Source organism: Arachis stenosperma, chromosome 4 (genome assembly GCF_014773155.1).
Source record: "Arachis stenosperma cultivar V10309 chromosome 4, arast.V10309.gnm1.PFL2, whole genome shotgun sequence".
NCBI lineage: Eukaryota > Viridiplantae > Streptophyta > Magnoliopsida > Fabales > Fabaceae > Arachis > Arachis stenosperma.
The window spans coordinates 124,010,943-124,037,766 of record NC_080380.1 but is presented as its reverse complement, the minus strand read 5'-3'; the positions used below and the strand labels follow the sequence as shown (position 1 = coordinate 124,037,766).

At 35.1% G+C, this 26,824-nt stretch overlaps 1 protein-coding gene and 1 pseudogene across 2 annotated transcripts; both read left to right on the top strand.

The window, feature by feature from the left end:
• Positions 1–10,998: 10,998 nt before the first annotated feature.
• LOC130975434 (uncharacterized) lies at positions 10,999–12,118 on the top strand (annotated as a pseudogene).
• A 7,150-nt stretch (positions 12,119–19,268) lies between these two features.
• On the top strand, positions 19,269–26,519 carry LOC130976789 (protein SCAR2). Of its 2 annotated transcripts, none has more exons than XM_057901715.1 (9): positions 19,269–19,661; positions 20,923–21,086; positions 21,194–21,317; positions 21,431–21,551; positions 21,666–21,724; positions 21,844–25,522; positions 25,606–25,692; positions 25,790–25,894; positions 26,030–26,519. In XM_057901715.1, exons 1-9 carry the CDS (start codon positions 19,507–19,509, stop codon positions 26,081–26,083), a joined length of 4,548 nt encoding a protein of 1,515 aa, XP_057757698.1. In that variant the 5' UTR covers positions 19,269–19,506; the 3' UTR covers positions 26,084–26,519. The 2 variants fall into 2 exon arrangements, with proteins under 2 accessions (XP_057757698.1, XP_057757697.1); XM_057901714.1 differs by having other exon boundaries at positions 21,663–21,724.
• The last annotated feature ends 305 nt before the right edge of the window (positions 26,520–26,824 follow it).

Sequence of the window (26,824 nt, the reverse complement as noted above, 5' to 3'; positions counted from 1 at the left end):
GGCTAGGGGTGAGAATTGGTGTTCTTATCCTCATTATCATTACCAATTGTGATAGAAATTGTCTATAGCTTTCACTTAGTTATCATCTAACAAATGAAGAAAAGTCAAGTGAATACAATTAACTTGAATTCATAAGTCCTAGTCAACTCCTAGTGAAAGACTAGCTTTAGTGAAGTTCAAGCTAACTAGCACCTTCCAATTACCAATCCACATTAGGATTTGACAATTCAAGAGTTTCTAATACTCAACCCCAAAGCCAAGAGTAAAAATCTACTCCATAATCATAAGATGCATTTTCACAAACACCTTATGTGTACTAAAAGAAGACATTATAAAATTGAGAAATAGATCTAAATCAAAGCTACCCACTAACAATAATTGATAATAACACACACTAAATAACACCAATGAACATAAAAGAAAACTCAATGCATTAATAGAAATTAATTCCAACAAGATCCAAATTCAAAACTCAAAATTACTAAAGTTGTAAGAGTGCTAAGTAAAATTAAAGAGTAGAAATTACAATTAAAGCAACAAGAACTGAAATTAACAAGGATATAATCCAAGGATTCAAGTAAAAATAGACAAAGAATCCTAAAACCTAGAGGGAAGTAAGAGTTTCTCTCTCTAGAATTCAAAAAACTATGTAAAAAACTAAACTAATGGCATGTATCTCCCATTCTCCTTCACTCCAACCTCTAATCTGCAGAATAAGCTTGAAACTGGGCCAGCAGGAGCTCTGAAATTGCCCCCAGTGTGTTCCCTTCAGTGAGGTACGTGCTGCTTGTCACGCGTATACGTAAGCCACGCGTATACGTCAATACCAGCTTCTCAATTCTTCTATTTCTTGTGTTCCTTCCACCTTTGCATGCTTCCTTTCCATCCTCTAAGTCATTCCTGCGCTATAAACCCTGAAATCACGTAACAAACGTATCACGGCATCGAATGATAATAAGAGAGGATTAAAAATTAGCATTTTTAAGGCCTAAGAAGCATGTTTTGAGCCATAACTCACAATTAGGAAGAAATCTTAAAAACATGCAATTTATGTGAATAAGTGTGACAAGAGTTGGCAAAATTCACTCAATTCAATCCAAAATAAACCATAAAATTATGGTTTATCATGCTTTCTTTCAGTTTGGGGAAGGAAGAGCTGAGCTCTTTCATTAAAATGTTATTGGGTTGGGCCTTGGGCCCGTTATGAGCCCAGTTGAACCAGTTCGGACTGACGGCCTAATTTGGGCCAGAATCTTTAAAATTAATGTCAAAATTCATATTTCTAATATTTCTACATCTCTAGATTAATAAAATTTAATTTTTTTAATTTGTTTAAATAATAATTAATTTATCGTCCAACTATTTATTAATTTTACGAGTTTTACGTAATTCATGATAATAACATCACTTCTATGAATCATTTTATATAGTATGACATTTTTTCAAGTTGTTGTTTTCAGAATTAGACATCATATCTGCATGTTAATTTCACTATAAAAGTTATCATTAGTGAAAGTTATCAAAAATAAATAGTGTGCACCTTGATAGCGTATAAGAAAAAGTGAATTAGTTAGAGTATAAGCTAGGTTGTTAAAAGTATATATATGCACGTGAGTCAGTTAGTTAGAATTAGTTAGTTAGTTTTTGATGAACCAATTACAATGTGACAGCTGGCCATCTTTCTTCCTATATATAGTCACTTCTCAACTGTATAGCTCAGCTTGTAGTTCATTTCATCATTGAATGAAATCAGATCACACTATTGTCTCTCTGCTCTTTTTCTTTCACTCTCTCTTTTCTCTCTTTCCTTACCAATGAAGCACAGACACTTTGCTGAGTTGTCGTGTCTGCACGTCAGGCACATTTCAGACACGATACTTATCCGACACACGTATCTGCTATGTCCAACTGTGTCTTAATAAAAAATAAAAATTCTTCTCCGGATATGCTTGGACACGCTGACACGCTTAAATACCATCACGTGTTAGCGTGTCCAATCTTATTCTTAACATGTATTCTTAAAATAAATTTAACAATAGTATATATTATTATTTATTAAAATAAAAAATATTTTAAATACTTTATATATTTAAAATAAGACATTAAAAATAATTAAAAAATTAATTTATGTTTTAATATCAATAAAATATCTAAATATCATTACAATTTATCTAAAATTTTATATTTTATATATATGTGTGTCCTTGTGTCTTATAAGATTTTAAAATTCGCATGTCGGTGTATCCCGTATCGTGTTGTGTCCAGTGTCTGTGTCAGTATCCGTGTATCATAATTCCTTACACTTCTCTTGTCTAAGCTTGTTATCTTTCATGGTATCAGAGCTTTCTTCTCCTTCTTCAATGGCTACATGTCCATAAGCTAAAATCTCAAGCAATTTGACAAATTCAACACCTAACTTCACTTCTACACTAATATCAATGCAACTAGACGATGACAACTTCTTGCAATGAAAATATCAAGCAGAGTCTACAATCGAAGGGCATGATTTACTTCATCACATCACATGGACAAACTTTCCATCAATATTCAATAAAATAGGGCAATTAAATCCAAATTATGTAGTTTGGAAGAGACATGATGCATTATTAAAGTCTTGGCTTTTAGCTTCAATGACAAAGTCTTTCACTACTCGCATGGTAGGATGTACTTTTGCGTTTGAAGTCTGAAAAAGATTAGAAGATCATTTTGTTTCACAAATTAAAGCTAAAACTATGTAATTAAAGCATAAATTGAGTTGCATTAAGATATGTTCATCTGTAAATGAATATGTGTTGACATTAAAAGGAACAATTGATACATTAGCATCCATAGGAGAACCTATGCATGAGAATGATCATGTGAATGCAATATTAAATGGCTTAATAGAGGAGTATGCAATAATAATCATTTCAGTTGTAGCAAGACCAGGAGGTATCACAGTTGAAAAACTAGAGGTGTTACTATTGTCTCATGAAAGTATGCTAGAGAGGTTTAGAAAACCAGATATCCTTTATTGAAGCAAATATTGCTCAGAGTGCATCAAACTATTCACATAACTATAATACAAGAGGAGGTTTTCGAGGTGGATTCAACAGAGGAGACTATCACAGTAAAAGAGGAGGCATGTTCAATAGAGGAGGCAGAAGCTTTTATGCAGAAAATGGGTAGCATAATAGTAACAGTCCAAGATCTGAAGGACGGTTCTATAATAGTGGAAGGTCTCAGAATAATGATAGCTCAAGATTTTATAGTAGCAATGGATCAAGACACATGAATCATGAAAAACAGCAAGCCTACAATGGTTCAAGAATGTCTAGTTATGAAATGCTAGTATGTCAAGTCTATAACAAAATTGGGCACACTGCCAAAACTTGTTGGTATCAATATGAAAAAGGTGAAAGTTTAAGGACTCAGTATGAAGGCTTAACTTCATAGAAATTGCAAGGAGCTTAAGCGAATATGAGTAATGTGCTAGCCACACCAGCAACACTTCAAGATCAAACATGGTATTCGAATTCTGGTACCACTTATCACTAACAGCAGATCAACAAAATCTGGTTGAAAGGGAAAATTATAAAGGAACAAATCAAGTCATAGTGGAAAATGGTTCAGGTTTGTATATTAACCTTGTTGAAAAGTCATTTTAAACCTGATTTGAGTAATCAAGAATTTTTGTTGCACAAGTTATTACATGTCCCTAATATCACAAAAAATTTACTCAGTGTGTATAAATTCTTTTGTGACAGTAATATCTTTGTTAAGTTTCATTCTAATAAGTGTTGTGTCAAATCCTAGGAAACTAAAGGAGTTGTGATCCATGAAAAATTTGAAAGATAAATGTACAAGTTTCTCAACTTCAATCGATCAAATTGCAAAGCTGCTTACATCTCTTCTGTGTCAAATTTTGATTAATTTCTCTTGTGGCATAATAGGTTAGGTCATGCTACTAATAATATTGTTTCTACTATTTTGAAGTCTTGTAATGTTGTTGTTACTTCTAATAAAGTCCTTTGGAGGCTTGTTGCCTAGGTAAGTCACATAGACTATCATATCCTGTCTCAAACACTGTGTACAATTTGCCCTTAAAGTTAATCTACTTAGATATCTGGGGACCATCCCCTATGCCTGACTTGAATAGGAACTTCTATTTTGTTCTTTTATTGATGCGTATAGTAAATTCACTTGGTTATATCTCGTCAAAACTCGCTCACAACTCAAATTAATTTTTAAAAATTTCCAACAAATGATTGAATTGCAATTGAATTCTAAAATAAAAATGGTACAATTTGACAATACTGTTGAGTATGTAAGTTTGGCAAAGGATTTGCAGGTACAAGGTATTTTCCATAGGTTCTCTTATCCACATGAGCATCAGCAGAATAGGAGTGCAGAACGAAAATATAGGTATATGATTGAAAAAGGCTTAGCAATGCTTACAGGAGTAGGAATGGCAGTCAAATTTTGGGAAGATCCTTTTATGACAATAGTGCACCTAATTAACTGATTTCCAATAGAAGTCTTGAAAGGCCAATCACCTTTTGAGAAGTTGCTTGGGAAGAAGTTCGATTATGGAACACTTAAGATGTTTGGATGCCAATGCTTTTCTCATTTAAGGTCATATAACAAGCATAAACTAGATTTCAGGTTTGTTCCTTGTGTTCTTTTGGGATACAGTTCAATACACAAAGAGTACAAATACCTTACTAAGCAAGAAAAAATAGTAATAACAAGCAATGTAATCTTTGATGAGCTACAATTTTCTTTCAAGAGTGACATTTTTCTTAACTTGCAGTCTCAACAAGCCTCTCCAGCTCTAGCCTTCCCTTTCCAGCTAGCTCCTTCTATTCCTCTCTTGAGAAATAATCCTTCCCCTTCTCACCACCTCTGTTAACTTCCTTTACTTCTAGCCATTCTCATTCTGTTTTCCAGCCTTCTCTCCAACCTATTCCATTAGAATTATCACCTTATCATACACAAGTCTTATTATCTTCATCTCCAGCAAGCATTCCACAATGCAATATGTCTCCAATCAATATCACTCTTAATTCACAATTTTACCACTCTACCAACCTTTTCACCAACAGCTCTATCCAATACACCAATTTTGATTTCCATTGCAGATTTAGAAATAGTCCTTCCCTATATATATATATATATATATATATATATATATATATATATATATATATATATATATATATATATATATATATATATTAATCCTTTTTCAATCACACATAATGCTCATCCCATGATTACCAGGAGCAAGAATGGAATTTTTAGACTCAGAGCCTTTTTAGCTGTTGTTGCGCCCATAACTATTAAAGACGCACTGGTTCTATAACACCTTATTACCTTAAGCCTTACCTCTAGCCATAAAGCAAATGGTGACAAAGCTCCACGACAGTTCTAAAGTTCATATAATAATATTTATCAAAGAATATAATATACTAGAAGCCCGATGAAGGAATAAGAATCCAAAGACGCAGAAAACAGAGACACAAAAGTACGAAAAGTTCACACGTGATAACTAAAGTGCAAAGGTAAGAAAAGATATCATAGATACAAGATAAATAAGGTATACACACACACACACACACACACACACACACACACACACACACAAAATAACAAAATGGGAGATAGTTACAGCCTGCGAAGTTTAGACTTACCAGTTAAAACCAATACAACAGAATTTTTGAATATTAAAATAAATACATCATGTCTCTCAAATTTGAGCCTCTAGGTAACAAGTGCAATATACAAAAGTGAGAGAATACTAAAGCAGAATAAACAAAATACAAAAGCAAGCCATCCTCCACTTTGTCACCATCCGTAAACTCACTGAGATGGGTTGTGACCTGCATCTGAAAAACAACAACATGTGATATGAGAACCAGAAGTACTCAGTATGGTAATAGTGCCCAATAGATAAGATATAAGGTCTTGGGATGCCAAAGGCAATCCTAGAACTCTAAACCAAAATATAAAGATTCAACTTAAGATAAAACTTAAACCAGAAAAGGGTTATCTATCTTAAGGGAATTCTAAACTAACAGAAATACCGCTGTCCCACAGCCTTCGCCATCCTATCCCCATGCGATCCCATCGCCACCGCCTACCGAACCTCTTCAATCCCAATAAAAAAACACAGATAATGCACTCAAGTAAAGCACATGTAATATACATTTACAGCAGAAAATTCAAGAAGCAAGTAAGCATGTTATACATTTAGGCAATGGATGCAATTAGACAAAGCAAGCAAATACATAGAAGATGCACATGATGAATGCCTGTCCTATTGGCCGTGATATCACTTGTCAGTTCTACTCCAACCTAACACATCCCCTTGGGATATTGCCTTTCGGTCACGAATAATTGATACTTCAAGGATATAGTGCCCGACCCACTCTCGCGATTCGAAAGGATGCGAGCAGGATACGCAGCCTCAGACCTCACATCTCAATGTAAATGAGATTAAACCGGTGTCGCAACCTCGATAAGCGGGCTTAACCACCGTCCTTGCCAAACGCATAGCGACTTTCCAAATCTCAACATATCAATAGTATATAGTCAGTCTTAGTAATCACTGCTCATATAGTACAATTTCTTTAATACTCATCTCATCAATTTCAAACGACCTCAATCATTCATTAGTCTCAATATATCATCATCTCAACACTCCGCCAATCCACTCAAGTCATTCCATCCATAGAAATTCTCAAGCCTAAGTCACCATCTTCTAACTCATTAACAGAAAATATCTAATTAAGTTACTTAACCCATCCTCACTAGTCTCAAAGTATAATTACTAGCTAAGAGTCTCAAAGAGTAATTAAAGAAGTTTAGAAAGTTAGAGAAACTGTTAAATTTTTAAAAACATATGTTTTCAGCAAAATTAGGGTCATGCATACGCATGCCTCCCTTTTCGCGTATGCATGGGTTAAAATGTGACAAAGTCGCGTACGCGTGCTCCATTCACGTACGCCAGTCCTTAAAACTGAATGGGTGGCTCGCATCACGTGCAACTTTCCGCATACACACACTTGTAAAATTGACAATTCCACATACGCGTGTTACAGGTCACATATGCATACCAGTAAAAATGTCATTCTCACGTAAGCATGCTAGTGTCGCGTACGCGAGAGTACTTAACAGTGACCAATCCTCGCATTGCGTGCGCTGTCCACGTACGCATGCCTAAAAAATCCTTAAAAGTGTTATTTGCTGCAGAATTCATATTTTTGTACCAAATTTCAAACGTGCATAACTTTTTCATTTTAAAATATTTTTCATTCATATTTCAAACGTCTTAAACCTCTCGGACCCAGCTTTCATTTAAATTAAGTTTTATCAAAATTAAGGGTCTAGAGCACAAGTTATGGCTCGTTAAAGTTGGTTGAAAATTAATTTTTACCAAAATTTGCAAAACTTCTAACTTTCAAAACTCGTAATGCCAAATCAATTTACTCACAGCCCAAAATAACACCAAAACAACCCAAAATCTATAGTAAACATTCTTCAACTATTCTCAATCATATAACTATCTAAATCATTCAATTCTCATTCAATTCTTTCAACAATTTTTCCCTAAAATCACAAATCTCTACAATTATCAATCCAAACCTCAATCATATCACGATTACACCATTCTAAACCATTACAATCATTATTTGCCAACATACCATCATAATCATGCTCCAACTCATACAAATTATTCAATCTTCATCAAATCCATATACCACAAACACAATTCAATTAACCATTTATTCAATTCAATCCTATCTTAAGGTCTACAAGGCTAAGTTTCACGAAACATTACATATTAACTAAAGAAAATCGAAACCATACCTTGGCCAATTTCTACACAACTCAAAATACCAAAATTTACCTCCAAACATGCTCAACAAAGCTCAACCACCAAAAGTTTAATTCCAATATCACCAACTTCACGCCAATCACAAGAATTCAAGCTATATACATACAATTTATCATAATTAATAATTAGGACTCACAAATACACCAAACCACAAGGATTTTGAAGTGGCTTACCTTATTCGACGGTATTAGGGGTAAAATTCAATAATAATCTAATGCTAGATCGCTCCTAAATAATCAAAATAAAAAATCTACTTAATGATAAAACCCAAAATTTTAAAACTGTTAGGACAGAAAACTGGACAAGATTTTGAAAGTTTCTTACCACTTTATTCAGATACAAATGACAAGCTTGGCAAGAGCATGCGTGGCCACAAACGAAACATAAATCGAAACTCTGTAGCTTAAGTTATGAGCGATCAAAGAGAAGAGTGAATAGTAACCCTTCTTCTCTCTTCTCAACTCAGCTTCTGTTTGTGTTAGTGAATTGTGGTCAATGAGGCTGACTTGGCTTCATTAACATACTTATATAAGTTAGGCTTGGGTCCAACTTGGCTTCGATCCTACCGTTTAGCATTTTTTATTCGTTTGGCTCAACTTTGGGCCAAAACCTTTAGAATTAGTGCTCAATTTTTAATTCTAAATATTTTTCTAAGAATTTTTATAGTTTTATTTTCTCTCATGCAGTATCGGACAGACTTAAGCTGGTATTGTCGGCTAATTTATCAGTTCGCATTTTTACGCAATTTTTTGCAGAAAATTACATTTTTCACTCGAAAAAATTCACTGAATCTAAATGTTACCTTTAAATTTTCTAATTAATACTTTTAAATTTTTGAACATATTTTAGACAATTAAATTATTATTTTTATATTAAATAATTGGTTAATAATCTCTAGTTCTTACAGGTTCATCCTCAGTGGAAAGTTATAATGGATGTAGAGTATCATGCTTTAATTCAGAATTAAACTTGGAAGTTGGTCCCTTTACTACAAGGCAGAGAATCTATAGGGAGCAGGTGGGTATTTCGAGTGAAGTACAACTCATATAGAAGCTTAGAAAAGTACAAAGCTAGACTGGTAGCTTAGGAATTCTCACAAAGACCAAAGTTTGGTTTTACTAAGGCTTACAATCTAATTGTCAAACCTACATCCATTCGAGTTGTTCTAACACTAGCTTTCTCCAAAGATTAGAGTGTAAGGCAGCTTGCTATGAAGAACGCTTTCTTACATGGTGACTTGGCTGAAAATGTGTATTTGAAGCAGCTATAGGGTTATGCAGTTGGTGATGGGAGTTTGGTTTGTAAGTTGAGAAAGGCCCTCTATAGTCCGAAGTAGGCTCTAAGGACTTGGTACCGTAAGCTCTCTACAGCATTACAGCATCTTAGCTTTAATCCCATTAAATCTGATGTGCTTGTACCTAGCAGGTTTAGAGGTGATTCTAATATCATAATACTGGTGTATGTAGATGATATTATCATCACAAGAGATTCTGATGCACTAATTTCTTATGTAATTCAGCAGCTTCATGTCAGGTTTACATTAAAATATATGAGTGAATTACACTACTTTTTTGAAATTCAAGTTACTAAGACAGGTGCTAGTGGTCTTATTCTATCCCAAGAAAAGTATGTGAAAGACCTATTAAAGAAGGCTAATATGGAGAGTTGCAAACCTTGTCACACACTACTACCTTCTTCAGTCAAGTTCTCAGCTTTTGGTGGTTTCTCATTTAACAATCTCAAGATGTGCAGGTTTGTTATTGGGAGTCTTTAGTACCTTATAATCAGTAGACCTAAATTATCATACTATGTGGGTAAAGTATCCCAGTTTTTTCCAAAATCATCTTGATAAACACTAGAAATTGGTGAAGTGGATGCTGGGATATGTGAAGGGCACATCCACTTTTGGCTTGCACTTGTGCAAAACTAGCGTTACCAGTATAGTAGCCTATTGTGATTCTGACTGGGGAGGGGACCTAGACAATAGAAAGTCCACTGGGGGCTTTTGTGTTTTGCTTGGTAAGAATCTGGCCTCTTGGAGCTCTAAGAAGCAAAGTGTAGTGGCAAGGTCTAGTACTGAGGCAAAGGTCAAATATAGATCCCAGTGCTTCTCAGTGATCGGGAGGTTTATTTAGAAGAACAGCAAAGAAGACCTTTTAGTGGAGGCTCAAAGAGAACCAAGGTTAGTGCAACTGGAGCATAGTCATCCTCATCAAACCCAGAAATACCATTGGCTAACGAACCCAATGTGAACTCTCCCGTTCACCCACAAGGATCAAAGAAAAGCAAGCAAAAAAGTAAGAGAAAAGAACAAATATCTGAAGATCTTAGCGAAAAAAATCATCGGTTGTTGAAAAAACTATCTCTCATGGAAGATATTAAGAATGTTAGAGAAAAGGAACTAATGGATAGGAAAAAAGAAAGAGAAGAGGAGAGGGAACATAGAGAAATGATTATGGCAATAAAGGAGAAGGAGTTATGGATTCAAGAGGCAATGAAAGAACAAGAATTAAAAACTCAAGCGGCAATGAAAAAATAAGAATTATAAACTCAGAGGTATATTAAAGAAATGGAGATAAATGCAAAAGAAAGGGAAATAAAAAGGATGGCTAAGGAAAGGAAAATGGAAATGGATATGTAAATACTTAATGCGGAGACCTCTACAATGAGTGAAAAATGACGAGCTCTTCATGAGATTGCATGTGAGAAAATAATTGCTAAGTGGTTTACTTAATGGTTCCTTATATTCGTAGAGTTACATAGTATGTTCTTATTTTTATTGCGTATTAGTGGTAGATGTAGTCTGTTTTATACATTTCTGATGTAACTTTTCAAATTAGTCAATATTATTGTTCCGTTATTGTTCATGAAAGTGACCATTGCAAAACTAGCCGTTTTAAATTTAGACAAGACAAAACTATTCGTTAAGTAGCCATTGCAAAACTAGCCATTATAGCCGTTGCAAAACTATCTGTTAAGTATCCGTTGTAAAACTAGCGGTTGAGAAGTAGGTACTTGTTGCAGACATACTTATAAATATCAACTATCAATGACTCTGCAACTCCATTTCAACTATTGTTTCTCACATCGAAAGAGTACTAAAAATTACATTTCAAGATATGGCTATGTTTAATGAGGCTTTGTATGGCAAAAGAAGACGGCAAGATAACACACTCATAGATCATTGGATCGATGAGTGTTTATTCAAAGATTCAGAAGAAGAAGATATCGATAGAAGCTTTATCCCAACTCCTCGTACATGGACCAATAGAGATTAAGAAGTAGGACATGATCGCCTTTTCCAAGATTACTTTGCAGATGAACCAATGTATAATGCTGATATTTTCGGACGGAGATTTTGAATGAGAAAACATGTGTTCCTTCGAATAGTAGACGCTCTCTCAAATGTCTATCCGTATTTCCAACAAAAGGGTTGATGCAACTGGAAAATGAGGCTTGTCACCACTCCAAAAATGCACTGTTGCGATACGGATGTTAGCATTTGGCGTAGCAACTGATGCTGTTGATGATTATGTGCACATAGGTGAGAGCACTACAATAGAATGCTTGGAATAATTTGTTGAAGGTGTCATTTCGGTATTCGAGGATGAATACTTGCAAACACCAAATCCAAATGATGTACAACGCCTGTTACAAATGGCGGAGGGTCATGGCTTTCCTGGCATGTTGGGTAGCAGTGACTACATGCATTGGCAATGGAAAAATTGTCCAAAGACATGGAAATGTATGTACATGAGTGGTTATCGTGGGGTTGCAGCCATAATACTTAAGGTTGTAGCATCTTCAGACCTATGGATATAGCATGCGTTCTTTGGAGTTTCTGGTTCAAATAACGATATCAACGTGTTAGATCATTCTCCAGTGTTCGATGATATTCTAAATGATCGTGCTCCGGAGGTAAATTATACTATTAATGATAATAATTATACTATGGGATACTATTTAGCAGATGGTATTTATCCTGAATGGGCCACATTTGTCAAATCAATCTCAAAGCCACAAGGAGAGAAATGCAAGTTATTTGCACAATACCAAGAAGGGCAAAAAAAAGATGTGGAACGAGCATTCGGAGTGTTGCAAGCACGCTTTGCAATTATACGTGGTCCAGCTCGCTTTTGGGAAAAGAAGAAGCTTGCCAACATAATGAGAGCTTGTATTATATTGCATAATATGATTGTTGAGGATAAAAGAGACACTTATGCAGGAAATTTTGCTTAAGGCTTAGAGTATGACGATGTCGAAAATGGCTTATCACAACCTCAGTTGGGAGAAGAAGATTTTGCACTGTACCATCAATTTCTCCAAAAAAACGTCCAACTTCGAAATAGGTAGCATCATAGACAATTAAAAGAGGACTTGATTAAACACATATCATAATTTCACAATGCTTGTCGTCAACTATAGAGCTTAATTATGTTTTTCTTTGTATTAAATAATTTTACAAATTAGTATAATCCCGAATTATATATTGTGTATTATTGTTACATATGAATTTTTTTAATATTAATATCTTTTAATAGTAAATTATTTTTAAATTTATAAATTTAAATAATATTATTAAAATATAATTACAATAATTTTAAATATTTTAATTAATTAATTAAGTGGGATTACAACAGGGACTAAAGTTACTTCCTCCTAATAAAGAAGAGAGATATGCTTTGAGTTCCTATTTACTGTTTATGATGATATAGAGTTATTTTTTATGATAGGTGGGCATAAATAAAGACCGAAATAAGTTTCCTACTGTCTAAAGGGACTATTAGAGGATATACTTTACATAATACGTACTGTCATTTATTTACATAGCAGACTCAGAAATAGTAGTTAGAAAATTAGTCAAAGTTAGAAGAGATATAGTAGGATGTGTAGCATGAATGAAGTGAAACTTTTTCCCCCTTCTTTTATATTTTTTCTTTCTTTGTAACTGCGAAAATAAAAGAAAGGCAGAGAGAAAACAAAGGGAGTCAGACAAAGGATGGAATAGAGAAAATAGTGGATAGTTAAGGAGCTTTTATAGGAAACTATTTTATAAGGAGCTTTTATAGGAAACTATTTTATAGTATGCTCTCTTGTTATTTATAGAAGTTAGGAAACTATATAAATGAGTGAAATAAAAATGTATTCAATTCAATTAAAAAATTAAAGGAATTCACATCCATAGCAATTATTCATTTTCTTTCTTTTTTCTCTTTAATAATTATATAGCGAGTGTATTATTGTGAGTAATGTTTAATTTCATATTACTTTCTATCTATTAGAAGTCAAAATTTCGTTGCAGACTCGACAATTGGTATCAAGAGCCAACGTTAGATTATTCCTTATTTGAGTGATAAAATTCAATTTTGAATATAATGGCTTCTACCAGTAGTAATGTCAAAGTAGACAAATATGAAATCGAGAAGTTCAATGAAAAAAAATGATTTTTCCTATTGCAGGATGCAGATAAAAAATCTGCTTATATCACAAAAGTTACACAAGGCACTAGCGAAAAAAGAGAAAAAGCCGGAAGGAATGAAAGATGAGGATTGGGAAGAATTAGATCTTGAGGCACGGGCTGCAATAATCTTATGCCTTGAGAAGGATGTTGCTTTCTTGGTGAATGAAGAAACAACTGCAGTAGGCGTCTGGACAAAGTTAGAGAGTAACTTCATGACAAAGACTCTAACTAACAGGATCTACTTAAAATCCAAATTGTATACATGCAACATGGTGGAAGGCATCTCAATCCGACAATATATCAATAAGTTTGATAGGATCATATCAAACTTAAATGATGTAGATGTGAAGGTTGATGATGAAGATCAGGCAGTCATATTGTTACTTTTATTACCGAAGTCCTTTGAAAATATAGTGCAGACATTGATGCTGGTGGGTGACACTCTGACCATGGATGAGATAAGGGCATCACTTTTAGCGGATGATCTACGTAAGGTTGCTACAAGTGTAATGTCATCTTCAAATGGAAGAGAGTATAATGATCAAGCACAAGGATTGTTCACAGCTAGAGGAATGACTAATGAAGGAGGAAAAGGTAATAAGCGTGGAAAGTCTAGGCCAAAATCTAGACTTCACACGGAGAAAACATGCTTTAAATGTGGTGAGGCTGGACATTTGAAAGCAAATTGTCCAAATAAGAAGATAACTTTCAAGAAATAGAACAACGACAACCCAAAAGAAACGCAAGAAGCAAGCTACATCTCAAATGATGAGGAGGTAATCTTTATTCTCTTTTGGGGACAACAGTCACAGGTGAGTTAGCAGTTGAAATCGGTGAAAGTAGAGATCAAACAAATTGCACAAGAATATGGCACATGCAGCTTGGACATATGTCAGAGAAGGGTCTATCATTGCTTTGTGGACAAGGTTTGCTGAAGAATATGAAGAAACCACAAATGAAATTTTGTGAGAATTGTGTGTATGAAAAGGCACATAGGGTGAAGTTTTCTATAAGCAAGCATAAAAGCAGAGGGTTGCATACTAATGTTTGGGGCTCGGTTAAAGTTACTTCCAAGGGTGGTTCCAGGTATTTTGTTACTTTTGTTAATGATTATTCCAGGTATGTTTGGATTTACTTCCTCAAACATAAGAATGAGGTATTCGATACTTTTAAGCGGCGAAGAGCAATGGTTGAAAACCGAACAGGTAGGAAGTTGAAAACTCTATGATCTGATAATGGCACAGAGTACACGGATGGGGCTTTCAAGGAGTTTTGTGATCGAGAAGGCATTGCAAGACACTGGATAGTTAGAGAAACACCACAACAGAATGGAGTCGTCGAACGACTGAATCGTACGCTACTTGAGAAGGCAAGGTGTATTCGCTCTAATTTCGGGTTAGGCAGAGAATGGTGGGCAGAATCGGTTGCTACAGCTTGCTACATAGTGAATCGATCCCCACATTCTTCTCTAGATGGAGACAGATCTTATAAGGTGTGGTCAGGAGAACATGCAGATTACGAGAAACTCCGAGTCTTTGGATGCACAACTTATTATCATATCAAAGATAATAAGCTTGATGATAGAGTTAAGAAGGCAATCTTTTTTGGGGTATCCAAGAGGGGTTCAAGGCTATCGCCTTTGGAGTGTAAATGATTCTAAGTTTGTAATTAGTAGGGATATTACCTTTGATGAACGATCTATGGTAGCTTTGTCTAAAGATATGGTGCAAGATGATGGTGATGTTGGAAAAACTTCAAATACTCAAGTGGTGGAGATAGAGTCTAAATACCAACAAATATACTCTAGTAATGTTCAAGTGGAGCATCCTAATGCTACTCGAGATGACGCAGAGGATGAACTTGATCATGAGGAAATTCAGCGAGAAAATGCACATGCATTACAACAGCAGCAGTAGGATTCTTTGGCATCTACTAGGCCAAAGAGGAATTATAAATTTGTTCAGAAGTTTGGGTTAAACAAGCCTTTGAGACATTATGGGCAGGTAAACTTGGTAGATTATGCACTCTCAGTGGAGGATGATGAGCCGGTCACCTTCAAACATACTATTAAAGACAAAGATAGAGAGAGTTGGTTGGTCGCTATGGAGGAAGAGATGCAATCTCTTCATAAGAATAAGACATGGGATGTGGTCCCATTGCCCGTGGAAAAGACTACAATTGGTTGTAAGTGGGTGTATAAAAGAAAAGAAGATCCTACTAAGTCAGATGGTACAATATTCAAAACTAGGTTAGTAGCAAAGGGATTTGCACAGAAATAAGGTGTTGATTACAATGAGATATTTTTTCCTGTGATGAAACACACTTTCATACGGGTGCTTTTAAGTCTTGTCGCTCATTGTGATGTTAAGTTGGAACAACTAGACGTGAAGACTGCATTCTTGCACGGTGACTTAGAAGAAGAAATCTACATGTATCAACCCGAGGGTTTCAAGGTTGAGGGTAAAGAAAGTCAGGTATGTCGCTTGATAAAATCACTATATGGATTGAAACAATCTCCTCGGCAATGGTATAAGCGATTTGACTCCTTTATGTTAAAACAAGGTTTTTCCAGAAGTAATTATCATTGTTGTGTATACATTCGTAAGCTTCTTAGAGGTGATTATATCTATCTTCTATTGTATGTGGATGACATGCTTATTGCCTCTAAGAGCAAGGTAGAGATAGATATGTTAAATGTTCAACTTGGTAAAGAATTTGAAACAAAAGACTTGGGTGCTGCACGAAAAATATTAGGCATGGAAATTAAAAGAGAGAGATCAAGCCAAAAATTGTTCTTGAGCCAAAGAGGATACATTGAGTGCGTCATTGAAAGGTTTGAAATGAAAAATGCTAAATCGGTGGTAACGCTGTTGGCTCCACATTTTAGCCTCTCTAGTAAACAATCTCCCACAACAGCAGAGGATAAGGCTTATATGGAAAATGTACCTTATGCTAGTGCAGTCGGTAGCCTAATGTATGCTATGGTGTGTACACACCCAGATATTTCACAGGCAGTCAGTGTTGTTAGCAGGTTCATGGCAAACCCGGGTAAGGCACATTGGGAAGCAGTCAAGTGGATATTAAGATACTTGAAGGGTACCATTGACACATGTTTATGCTTTAGTGAAAATCATGTCAAATCAGCGGCTTTGTTGATTTTGATTATGCTGGTGATCTAGATAGAAGACGTTCGACGACTGGTTATGTATATAAAATACAAGGTGCTCCAGTTAGTTGGCGATCGATGTTACAAGCTACAGTGGCAGTATCTACTACAGAGGCTGAGTACATGACAGTAGCAGAAGGGGTGAAAGAAGCATTGTGGCTAAGGGGTCTTCTAGATGATTTGGGGTTGGAGCAAGATTGCGTGAATCTGAGTTGTGATAGTCAAAGTGCAATTCATTTGGCTAAAAATCAGGTTCATCATGCTCGTACCAAGCATATTGATGTAAGATATCACTTCGTGCGCGATGTTATAGAGAAAGGTAACATTTCTCTTATAAAAGTACACACAGATGAAAATCCTACTGATATGTTGACTAAAGTAGTGTTAGGAAACAAATTCCAACACTGTTTAGAATTGCTCAATATTCCTTTATATTAGGCATTACATGAAGAAATAAAGGAACTACGATTGGTTTAATCCTAAATAAGGGTACGTAGACAGTCATTGTAAAATGATGCAAACGAATATGAATACTACACTTTGATCGTCCAAAATTTGAGTAGATTTCAAATTGTGAACGAGGTGGAGAATTGTGAGAATAAAAGAAAGACAGAGAAAAAACAAAGGGAGGCAAACAAAGAATAGAAGAGAGAAAATAGTAGATAGTTAAGGAATTTTTATAGAAAGCTATTTTATAAGGAACATTTATAGAAAACTATTTTATAGTATGCTTTCTTCTTATTTATAGAAGTTAAAAAATTATATAAATGAGTAAAATTAAAATGTATTCAATTCAATTAAAAAATTAAAGAAATTTATATCCATAGTAATTATTTTTTTTTAAAAAAATTATATAATAAATTAATTTCATATTACTTTTTATCATTAGAAGTCAAAATTATCTGCAAACTAACTGCACATTTTTCTCGCATCCAGTAAATCAGTGATGCGCCTCCATTTAGCTTCAACCTGCATTCTCTCCTCTCTCCTTACTTTTCATTATATTTTTCATAAACCCAATAATTATCAATTTCAACAATATCAATGCTCTCTGGGGAAATAGTGCTAATTTGTTGCGAAGCTTCCCCAATCCAAGGCAATATTATATCTCTCTACTCGAGTATGTGCAATTATACCAATTATGTTCAATGATATAGACGTATATGTGAAAACAAATCGCAATTAGATAAATTACAAATAAGATAAACGACATTTTGATTATTTTTTTAAGAAAAATCCGAGACATTTTTTTAGTTGATAAATACCACTGTATCTTAGAAGTTGAGACATTGACAAGGTTATGTCCAGAATAATGAAGTATGGTCAGCATCAGCTACACCCCAGTATTGTCTTTCCATTGCTATTCACACCTCAATTATATAGTCAATGCATACGTGAAAACCATCAAAGCATATAATCTTATGGGGAATATTTATCCTATTTTTTTCAATAAAAAATATTTATAATTTTATTCTAAAATACAAAAATAATTTAGTTATTTAAATACTGTTAAAATTAATGCTTATTTTATTAGTATAGGATAAACACAGTGATTATTATTATTATTATTATTATTATTATTATTATTATTATTAGGTTAGGCTTAAGATTAGGGCATTTAGCATAAAAAAAGGTTCCCTAGTAGGAAAGAATTAATGTCGGACCTGTATATTATAAATTTATAAGATTTATTTTGATAAAATTTTTAAAAAAATTATTTATTATTTAAAAAAATATGAATATTTTATTTCATATTTGTTAAAGAAAGTCCGTTTCACCTTTCTCATGTTTATATTATTATTATTATTATTATTATTATTATTATTATTATTATTATCATCTCTCTTCTAATATTTACAAGAATTTTGAAATTAAAACATAGTTTATTTTTCACTTTATATAAATTATTCAATTGTTATTGCGGTATTGCCGAATTCAAAAGTAACATGATCCAATACCGCCCCACCACATGACAAGCGCCATAATGCGCGCAAATCAAATACAGTATAGTATTTTCTTACACAATAAGAAATTACTGCTCTGTAAACATTACTTTAAGAATATTATAAGTAAAATATTTAAATAAAAATGTTTACTTGTATAATAGATATATTTTTTAAGGCACATTTTCAATGTATTAAAATTTTAGAAGCTAAATCTTATATTTATATTACGTTTAAACTTTTTAAGACTAGAGACAATAATTTAATCTTTTCATTTGGTTAAAGAACCATTTTTTTTTTTTTGCAATAACGTAGTGAAAGAGTAAAATTAAGAGGAGGAAAGATAAATTTAAAGAACAAAAACTTAACTAATTATTAACAGGAAAAAATTGGCTCATATGTGTTTTAAATGTTATTAAAAACCAAAAAATCTCACATCTAGTTATATTGTATATTGTACTGTTATAGATCTTAAAAAATAATCTTGCTATTAAGTGTTTTAAATTATTAATAAAAGATATCATAATAAGGAAATTCTTATAAAAATATAAAATAAATGTTAATTTCAAAATTTTTATATATTTAATACAATACAAAAGTAAAAGTTATTTTTAACTCTTTTAATTAATATGTTAAGACCGTGTTAAGCTAAAATGTTAAAAGAAAAATTGGAAATTAGGGAAAAGAAACGTCAGTCACTCCTTGACTCGAAGTGGAAGAATGTATCTTCTCCGATTCACACGCACAGTGACACCGTCCTTTATATGCTACTCATCCTTCTCCCTTTCCACATTTTCCAATACGTTCTTGAAAGTTTTAAATATAAACCAAAAACAAAAAGGAAAGGATTTTTTTTAAGATAGAAGAAAAAGAAAAAGAAAAAGCGCACTCTCTCTCTCACCCCCCGTGTTTCCCTCTCTTCTTTCTCTCTCTTCCATTTCCATGGTGCAACGGCCAGAACACACAGCGTCTCCGGAGAAAAGATAAGAGAACAGAGCCAGCAGAAAACGGTGATCGGAGCAGAATCAGGGTTCCGATACTGTCTGAAACTCGAAGAATGCCAATTTCGAGGTTCCACATTCGGACCGAGCACAGCTTGGCCGATCCGGAGCTCCACCGCGCCGCCGATAAGGATGATCCCGAGGCTCTCCTCGAAGCCGTCGCCATGGCTGGACTCGTCGGAGTCCTTCGCCAGCTCGGCGACCTTGCTCAGTTCAGTTCGCACTCTCTCTCTCACTCACTCACTCTGCCTCTCTCTCTCTCTCACTTCACCGTCGATGCTGCTGTTTTGGTGGTTTTGCAGTTTTCGTGATTATGCTTAGTCGAAATGAGTGTTGAGTTTGAAAAACTTTAAGAATGACAAAATAGTGTTTAATGCAGTGTTTGAAAACTTTTTGTGTTGTTGTGTTGTTTGTTATATTTTTAGCTGCTATACTGAATGGAGTGAGCTTTTGATTCAGGTAGAATTTGTTGTGGATATCGGAGTTGTTTGGTTGAGTTCGGAGTTTGCAGGAAATACGGCTTTCTAAATTTGGTGGTTGGATTAGGTGCCTGAATTAAGCTGTACTCTGTTACGAGTACTATTTTTTTAGTTTTTGTGGTAACTAGAACTCAATTTTGAAAAACCAATTTACGAGGATCACTCGTTAAATCTTAATATCTTAATGTAGTTTCTTTTAATAGTATTATTAATTCTTCTCTCGATGGTCAGATTTTTTTTTTCTTTTTTAAGTTGATCTGTTAAAAGGAATTTTGAACCAAAACAAATATAAAAAGATGAAAGTGGGCAATTAGTGATAGATTTGTCTGAATTCTGGGGTTTACGAGATAGTTCATTTTTCTTTGTATGGACTATGGACAAGAATATTTGATTGGTTGGTCTGAACCCTCAATTCCACTGAGTGATGCGTACACGACAGTTCTTGAACTAGCTGATTCCTATATTTTTTGTGTGTATAGGCAGGGTCATTTAACTTAAACATCAGTTTACATTTGATGAAATTTGTTTAAAATGTTTTTCCGCATTCATTGGATTATTTGATTTTCAAAATCAACTATGCCTTGTTATTACTGAGCTGCATTATATTGCATATACAGTTATTTTTCATTTATTGCACGAAATAGGAATTAAGTTTAAGGGCCAATCTTAGGATGTGCTATCCACAAACACTTTATTATTCACCTGAGCTATGCATTGGGTGGTCTTAGTTCCGTGATTTTTTGTTGTTTGTTTGTTTGATTGATTGGATAGTCTCGTAATTTTCATCCAAATGCTTCTGTAAAGTCTTTTTTATGTATCTTGCAACAGTTGCAATAATTTTGACATTTTGTTCCCTGGTATTAATAATTAGATAGATAGTTTAGTTTTGATGCTGAGCATCAACATTTAATCCTTTTTGGATTATGGTCTTTAGTTTTTGTAGTTAACAAGTGGTGCTGGGTTATCTGCATTTAACTATTTGATTTTTGTTAGGTTTGCTGCCGAGATCTTCCATGACTTGCATGAAGAAGTAATGGCCACTGCCGCGAGAGGCCACAGTCTTATTTCTCGTGTTCAGCAACTTGAAGCTGAAGTTCCTGCACTCGAGAAAGCTTTTTTGTCACAAACTCATCATCATTCATTCTTTACAAATGGAGGTTGTTCACTCATTTGAGTCTTATTTTTTATGATTTGCATTTGTGAGAATGTATCTGTAAGAATATAAAATTCTTTTGGCAAATTTAACATGCTTCTTGCATTGCAGGGATTGAATGGCATCCTAATCTCCAATCTGAACAGAATCTTGTTACTCGCGGAGACTTACCTCGATTTATAATGGATTCGTATGAAGAATGTCGTGCTCCCCCAAGGCTGTTCCTTCTAGACAAGTATGGTGATCAGATTCATAGGGAAAAAAAAATTCAACACTAGTAACAGCTTGTTGCTATGTAATAGAATTTTTACTATAATTTATTTTATTTGGGTTTTTTTCCTCTAAAAGGTTTGATGTGGCTGGGGCTGGGGCATGTCTGAAGCGGTATACTGATCCATCATTCTTTAAAGTGGAGTCCTCTGTAAGAACAGTAGAAGTTCACAGGGAAAAAAGGATTCGTAAGGTCAAGGTACTTTAGTGGCAATTTTACTGATTACATTGTTTTTTATTGGTTTTTTTCTTTTTGGCATAAATGACACTTACAATAGAAAAATGAATATATAAATTTTCTTTTTTCCAGCAGAAGAAAGTATCACAATCAAGGAATGGTACAAAACCTGAAGTTGTCTCATCCCATGCCAAGTGAGCTCCGATAATTTATCTGTGTTGAATTATTTTATCCTTCTGGTTCCTATAATGCAAGTAGGTTTTTAAATGGTTTATTTGTGACTCAGTTCATTCCAAATTTTCAAATATTGCAGACTGCACCAGTTGTTCCTTGAGGAGCGCATTGAGAATGCTTGCAATGATCCTGCACGTCTTGTGAAGTTGAAGAAAAAACAGTTGAATGGATCGGCAGTAGATTCAAAGACTGGGAAAAGTTACATGGAGAAGATTTTTGAGAATTCCTCACCAGATCATAAAATGGTTTGTGAAGCCTCAATCACTCCACACCCACTGAAATCAATGTTTGATGCTGATGACAATGGGATTACAGTACTTGAAATCAGTAGTCTTAGCTCTGTGAAAAGGTCACCAGGATATGAAAGCAAAAGATCATCACCACTCAATGAGCAGGAATTAGAACTGAAACCATACTCTGAAATTGATAGGGTGAGGAATGGAGATTTTGTGCAAGTGCATGAAGATGTCTTAGGAGGCGTGACACATAAAACGCCTTTAAATCATCCCAAGGTACCTGATGAGAGACAATTGGTAGTTGAACAAAAGAACAGAGAATGCATCTTGGATGGTTACCATTCTGATGACGTGACTAGCGAGGTTGATGATTACATGGATGCCTTAGCTTCCATCGAAGAACTGGAAACAGAAATTGAGTGTAGACCAAAGAAAAGCTTATTCCATATTCAAAAGACAAGTGATTCAAATGGCAAAGAAGAACATCAACTGCAAGCTCAATTTTCAGATTCTCAATCATTTGGGGACTCCTTGACATCTGAAGAAATTGATTCAGTTGATCAAGATCGAAATGATGAACGTACCGAAGTGCAAGCTCAGCTGTCAGATTCTCAATCAACACGAAGCTCCAATGCATCAGATGATAGCAGATCATCCAGAAGAGTCAGAATTGCTGAACGCACCCAACTGCAAACTCCGTTTTCAGATTCTCAATCTATTGGAAACTCCTCCATATCAGAGATTGAATATATGCCATCCAACCAGCTTGACCAAAATGTTGAGTTGCAAAGTACTCATTGTGGTGGGTTTGTCACGCATGACAAAGGACATGTTTATGGAGAAGATATCTCTGGTTTTGGACCAGCTGCTTCTGTTTCATGTCTAATGGATTCAGGACATTCATTGTTATCTTTAGATCCTGGGCCCCTCTCCTCAATGTGCCTCCCTATAAGGACTCAATCTGGTGAAACACAATCTGGCCCTGTTGAAACTCATCAAAGCTTAGAAGATGATGAAGACAGGAAGTCACTTGTTGAATCTGTGATGAAAGATGATGCTTGCTCTATTGTTTCTTCCAATAACAAATCTCTGGATAGCTTGGATGTTTGTGATCCATGTGTTAGTTCCAATGCTTTAGAAGTTTTTAATGATTTGAACTTGGCACAGGAAGATGAATATGGTAATCATTCTGCAATAACAGTATTGCAGGAAGAATCTGCTAATAAATACTCTTCTGCAATTTCGGATTCCGGTGATATGGGTTTTCAAGGAGAGAATCCAATTTTCCCATCCATGAAAGCAGACTTGAATTTGGGTACCAAGTTGGCACTTGGTGGCCGAGACTTTAATTCTGAGAATGGTGTAAATGAAATCCAACACATCTCGGAGGATTTGTCTCCTGCTTTGGAGACTCCACAAATAAGTAACATTACAGAGGAACTATCGGATTTTACTCTAAATCAACCGGATGAGCCACATTCAGCAGAATCTGAAGTTTTCTGTTCTGAGCAGCAATCAACTTTTGAAGACATACAAAGGATGCTGCTTGCTGATGAAAAAGGTGGATCCAAAGTTGAAGATGATGTTCATATTAAATATCTGTCTTCCCTTGATAACAATAAGCAGGACAATCTTGTCTTTGTAAATGACATGTCCACTGAAAAGGTTCATTCAGATCAGGCTTTTTCTGCTCTTCATTTGGTTGATAGTGCTGAAAATGGTGCAAGTACTTTTAATTCTCTGTCCTCAGGTTTTGTTTCTTCCCCATCAAGGAATGCTTCAGATTTGAGTTCTTTTAGTTCCCATCGGAATGAAATAAAATACAATGAGGCCGATTTGACAAAAGTTTATGTAGGATTGAATTCAGAGAAGAGGGTAAATAAATTGGAATCGCCTTCAGACATCATATCTTCTCCAGCTAAAAGGCTTACAGATTTGGAAGAATCTACATTTGCAGATTCTCATGAGAAAGAGATGGAAGTCAATGAGGTAGTTCCTCAGAAATATTTGACAGCCTTAGTGGCCCCAAGGGTGGTGGATCAACTTGAAATTGGTTCTGCTGACATACAGTCAAATCCGAACAGATCTGTACCCTGTGATCCATGTCATTCTGAAATATGTAACAATATCCAAGAGGAGAGAATTCAAAATCTTTCTGCTGTCAGTGAAATGAAAGTGGTGGACTCAAGTTCAGAGCTAGACTCTGAGAGGTCAGAATCTGTATGTCTTTCTCAGAATGATGTACAGAACAACAAAGAGAGTTTGTCATCACCTTCCTTTAACCAGCTGAAGCCAGAAACACATTCAGAGCTGATCGTGGAATCACCGGTTAATCAACGGGATGCAGAAGTTCAGCTCAGAAATGATGGATACCATGCCCTTGAGAAATTTCAATTTCATCACCAATCTTCAAGTCAGTTGGAACAACTAAGAATCCATCCAGATGAACAGTCATCATTTGATTTCTCGTCTAAGTCATTTTTGCAGGAGACCAGTCCCACCAAGCATGTCATGCATTCATTGCATCCCCTGATTCCGGAGTTAACCAATAATCAGGAGGAGGTACCTCCTATGCCCCCTTTACCACCAATGCAGTGGAGAACGAGCAAGGTTCAACATTCTTCCCTAGTTTCACAGAGGGAAGAAATAGAAGCAACTCATGCATCATTGCAACCAATACAGCCAGTTAAACCTGATGATAAGTCTCAGTTTGGTTTATCAACCTCTGATAGAGACACTATACTGTATCAAAATCCATTTTTGCCTGTCATGGCTGTGGAAAGCAGTAAACTCCAGCGTTCTCCTGGGTTTTTAGCTGGTTTACCAGAGCATTCAGTTGCTATTCCCTTGCAATTTCCTATCATGATAAATAAATCAAATAGTCAATATAGTTACCTGGTTATGGAAAAAAGCCAACATCAGAACTCATTTTTAACACTACCTGTGGTATCTACGAGCAGGCCTCCACATGGATATGTCATTGCTTCAGAGGGAGAAACGGTACAGAGTGCAAGTCCATGCACATCAATTCCACCTTCTGAACGTTGTGTTTCTGGATCTTATCCAATCTCTCCACAAGACAAACCGAGTGCGTCTTCAAGTGAATTAACAGAAAGGACTAGTTTGGAGGTCAAGGATGAATCTGGAGAATCGCATTTGATGCCACCTACTGAACTTGCTGCTTCTGGAAATGATCTCACCTCAGCAAGAGAACATATCACCCCAAGACAATTAACAGAAGAGACTAGTAGCTTAGAAGTTAAAACATTTGAGCAGTCTTCGATTTATTCAGAAAGGAAACAGGGAGATCCCTCTATCTCACCAATGGCACCACCAGGCATAGAAGTTGGGCAGCCCAATGACAGTCTGTTGCCTTCAAAGGGGGGAACGGCATCGCCATTGGATAAATCTTCCCGAACACCAGAGTTTGATAATAAAATGCCAAATGGAAAGCCGAAGAATAAGATTGTTCGTCCTGAGAGTCCTATAATTGATATTGTTGCTGCTCTTGACAGAAGCAAGGTAATGACAGTTTATAGGTTCTAATAGATGTGCATTTATGTGATATTTATTTTTATATAATCTGCTGCCTTTGATTGCTGCAGCTGAGAAAAGTTTCCGAACGGATTATTCCTCCAAAACCACCCAAGTTAGATGAAAGAGATTCATTGTTAGAGCAGATAAGATCAAAGGTTAGCCATACCAACTTCTAATCTTTCATCTGCATGATGTTTGTACCATTATGTATTACAAATTCTGCTTACTTTTAAAATGCAATTTTTTTTTCAGTCCTTCAACTTGAGACCTGCTGCAGCTACACGACCCATCATGCAGGGTCCGAAAACAAATTTGAGGGTTGCTGCCATCTTGGAGAAAGCAAATTCAATTCGCCAGGTCTCTCTCTCTCTCACGCACGTGTGCGCGCAGACACACATATCATATGCACATGTATATCGCAACAGCATGTGTGCTGAAACTGAACAAATAATTCTCCGTTTTCTGATTAAATTCTTTTCTTAATTTAAATAGGCATTGGCTGGAAGTGATGAAGATGATGATACAGATAGTTGGAGTGATTCTTGAGCGGGAAACACAATACATATAATTCTTTATCTTACTCCATGTTCATAGTTCACTCGGGACAACTTAAGTCCCTTCCAGAGTTCGCTTAATCACACACATATAGGTGCATGAACTTAGGAACAAGCATGCAGTGCGTTTAGTATCACTTCAAAACTCATCCATTTTTTCGGTGGTGAATACCGATTCAGTCAAAGGCTCAGCCCGTTATCGCTGACCAATCTTAGACAAATCATCCACATTTCCTTCTTTTTTTTAGAAAAAAAAAATAAGTACGTGTATATTTGTGTTGATGTGTTGTGCTTCATGATTACCCAATTTTGTAATATAGTGGTTTCTCGTAATTGCATCATGAACATGTATCATCATGTAGCTAATATGCTTGTGTCCAATACCATAGTATATTTTTAGACGCGAGTAAAATTGCTTTGAATGTATACTTGATTACTTGTAGTCGGTCCCATCGTTGCCTTTGTCTATTGATATATTTTTTACTTCTCCCTTGCAATTATATAGAAACAAGATAACTTAACAACTAAATAGAGGAATTTTATCTATTAAAAAAGTGCTTAAGCCAGTTCAAACAAATCAATAAAAATCTAGTTGAGTTCGCTTAAAAAATATAAAAAGAAAAAGAAAATTTCCAAATTGATTGAGAAGTCATGAGCAAAATGCCAGTTTCTTCATGCAACAGCAGACAAAATTAAAGAGTTGTGAAAGTAAGCTGACAAATGATAATCATAA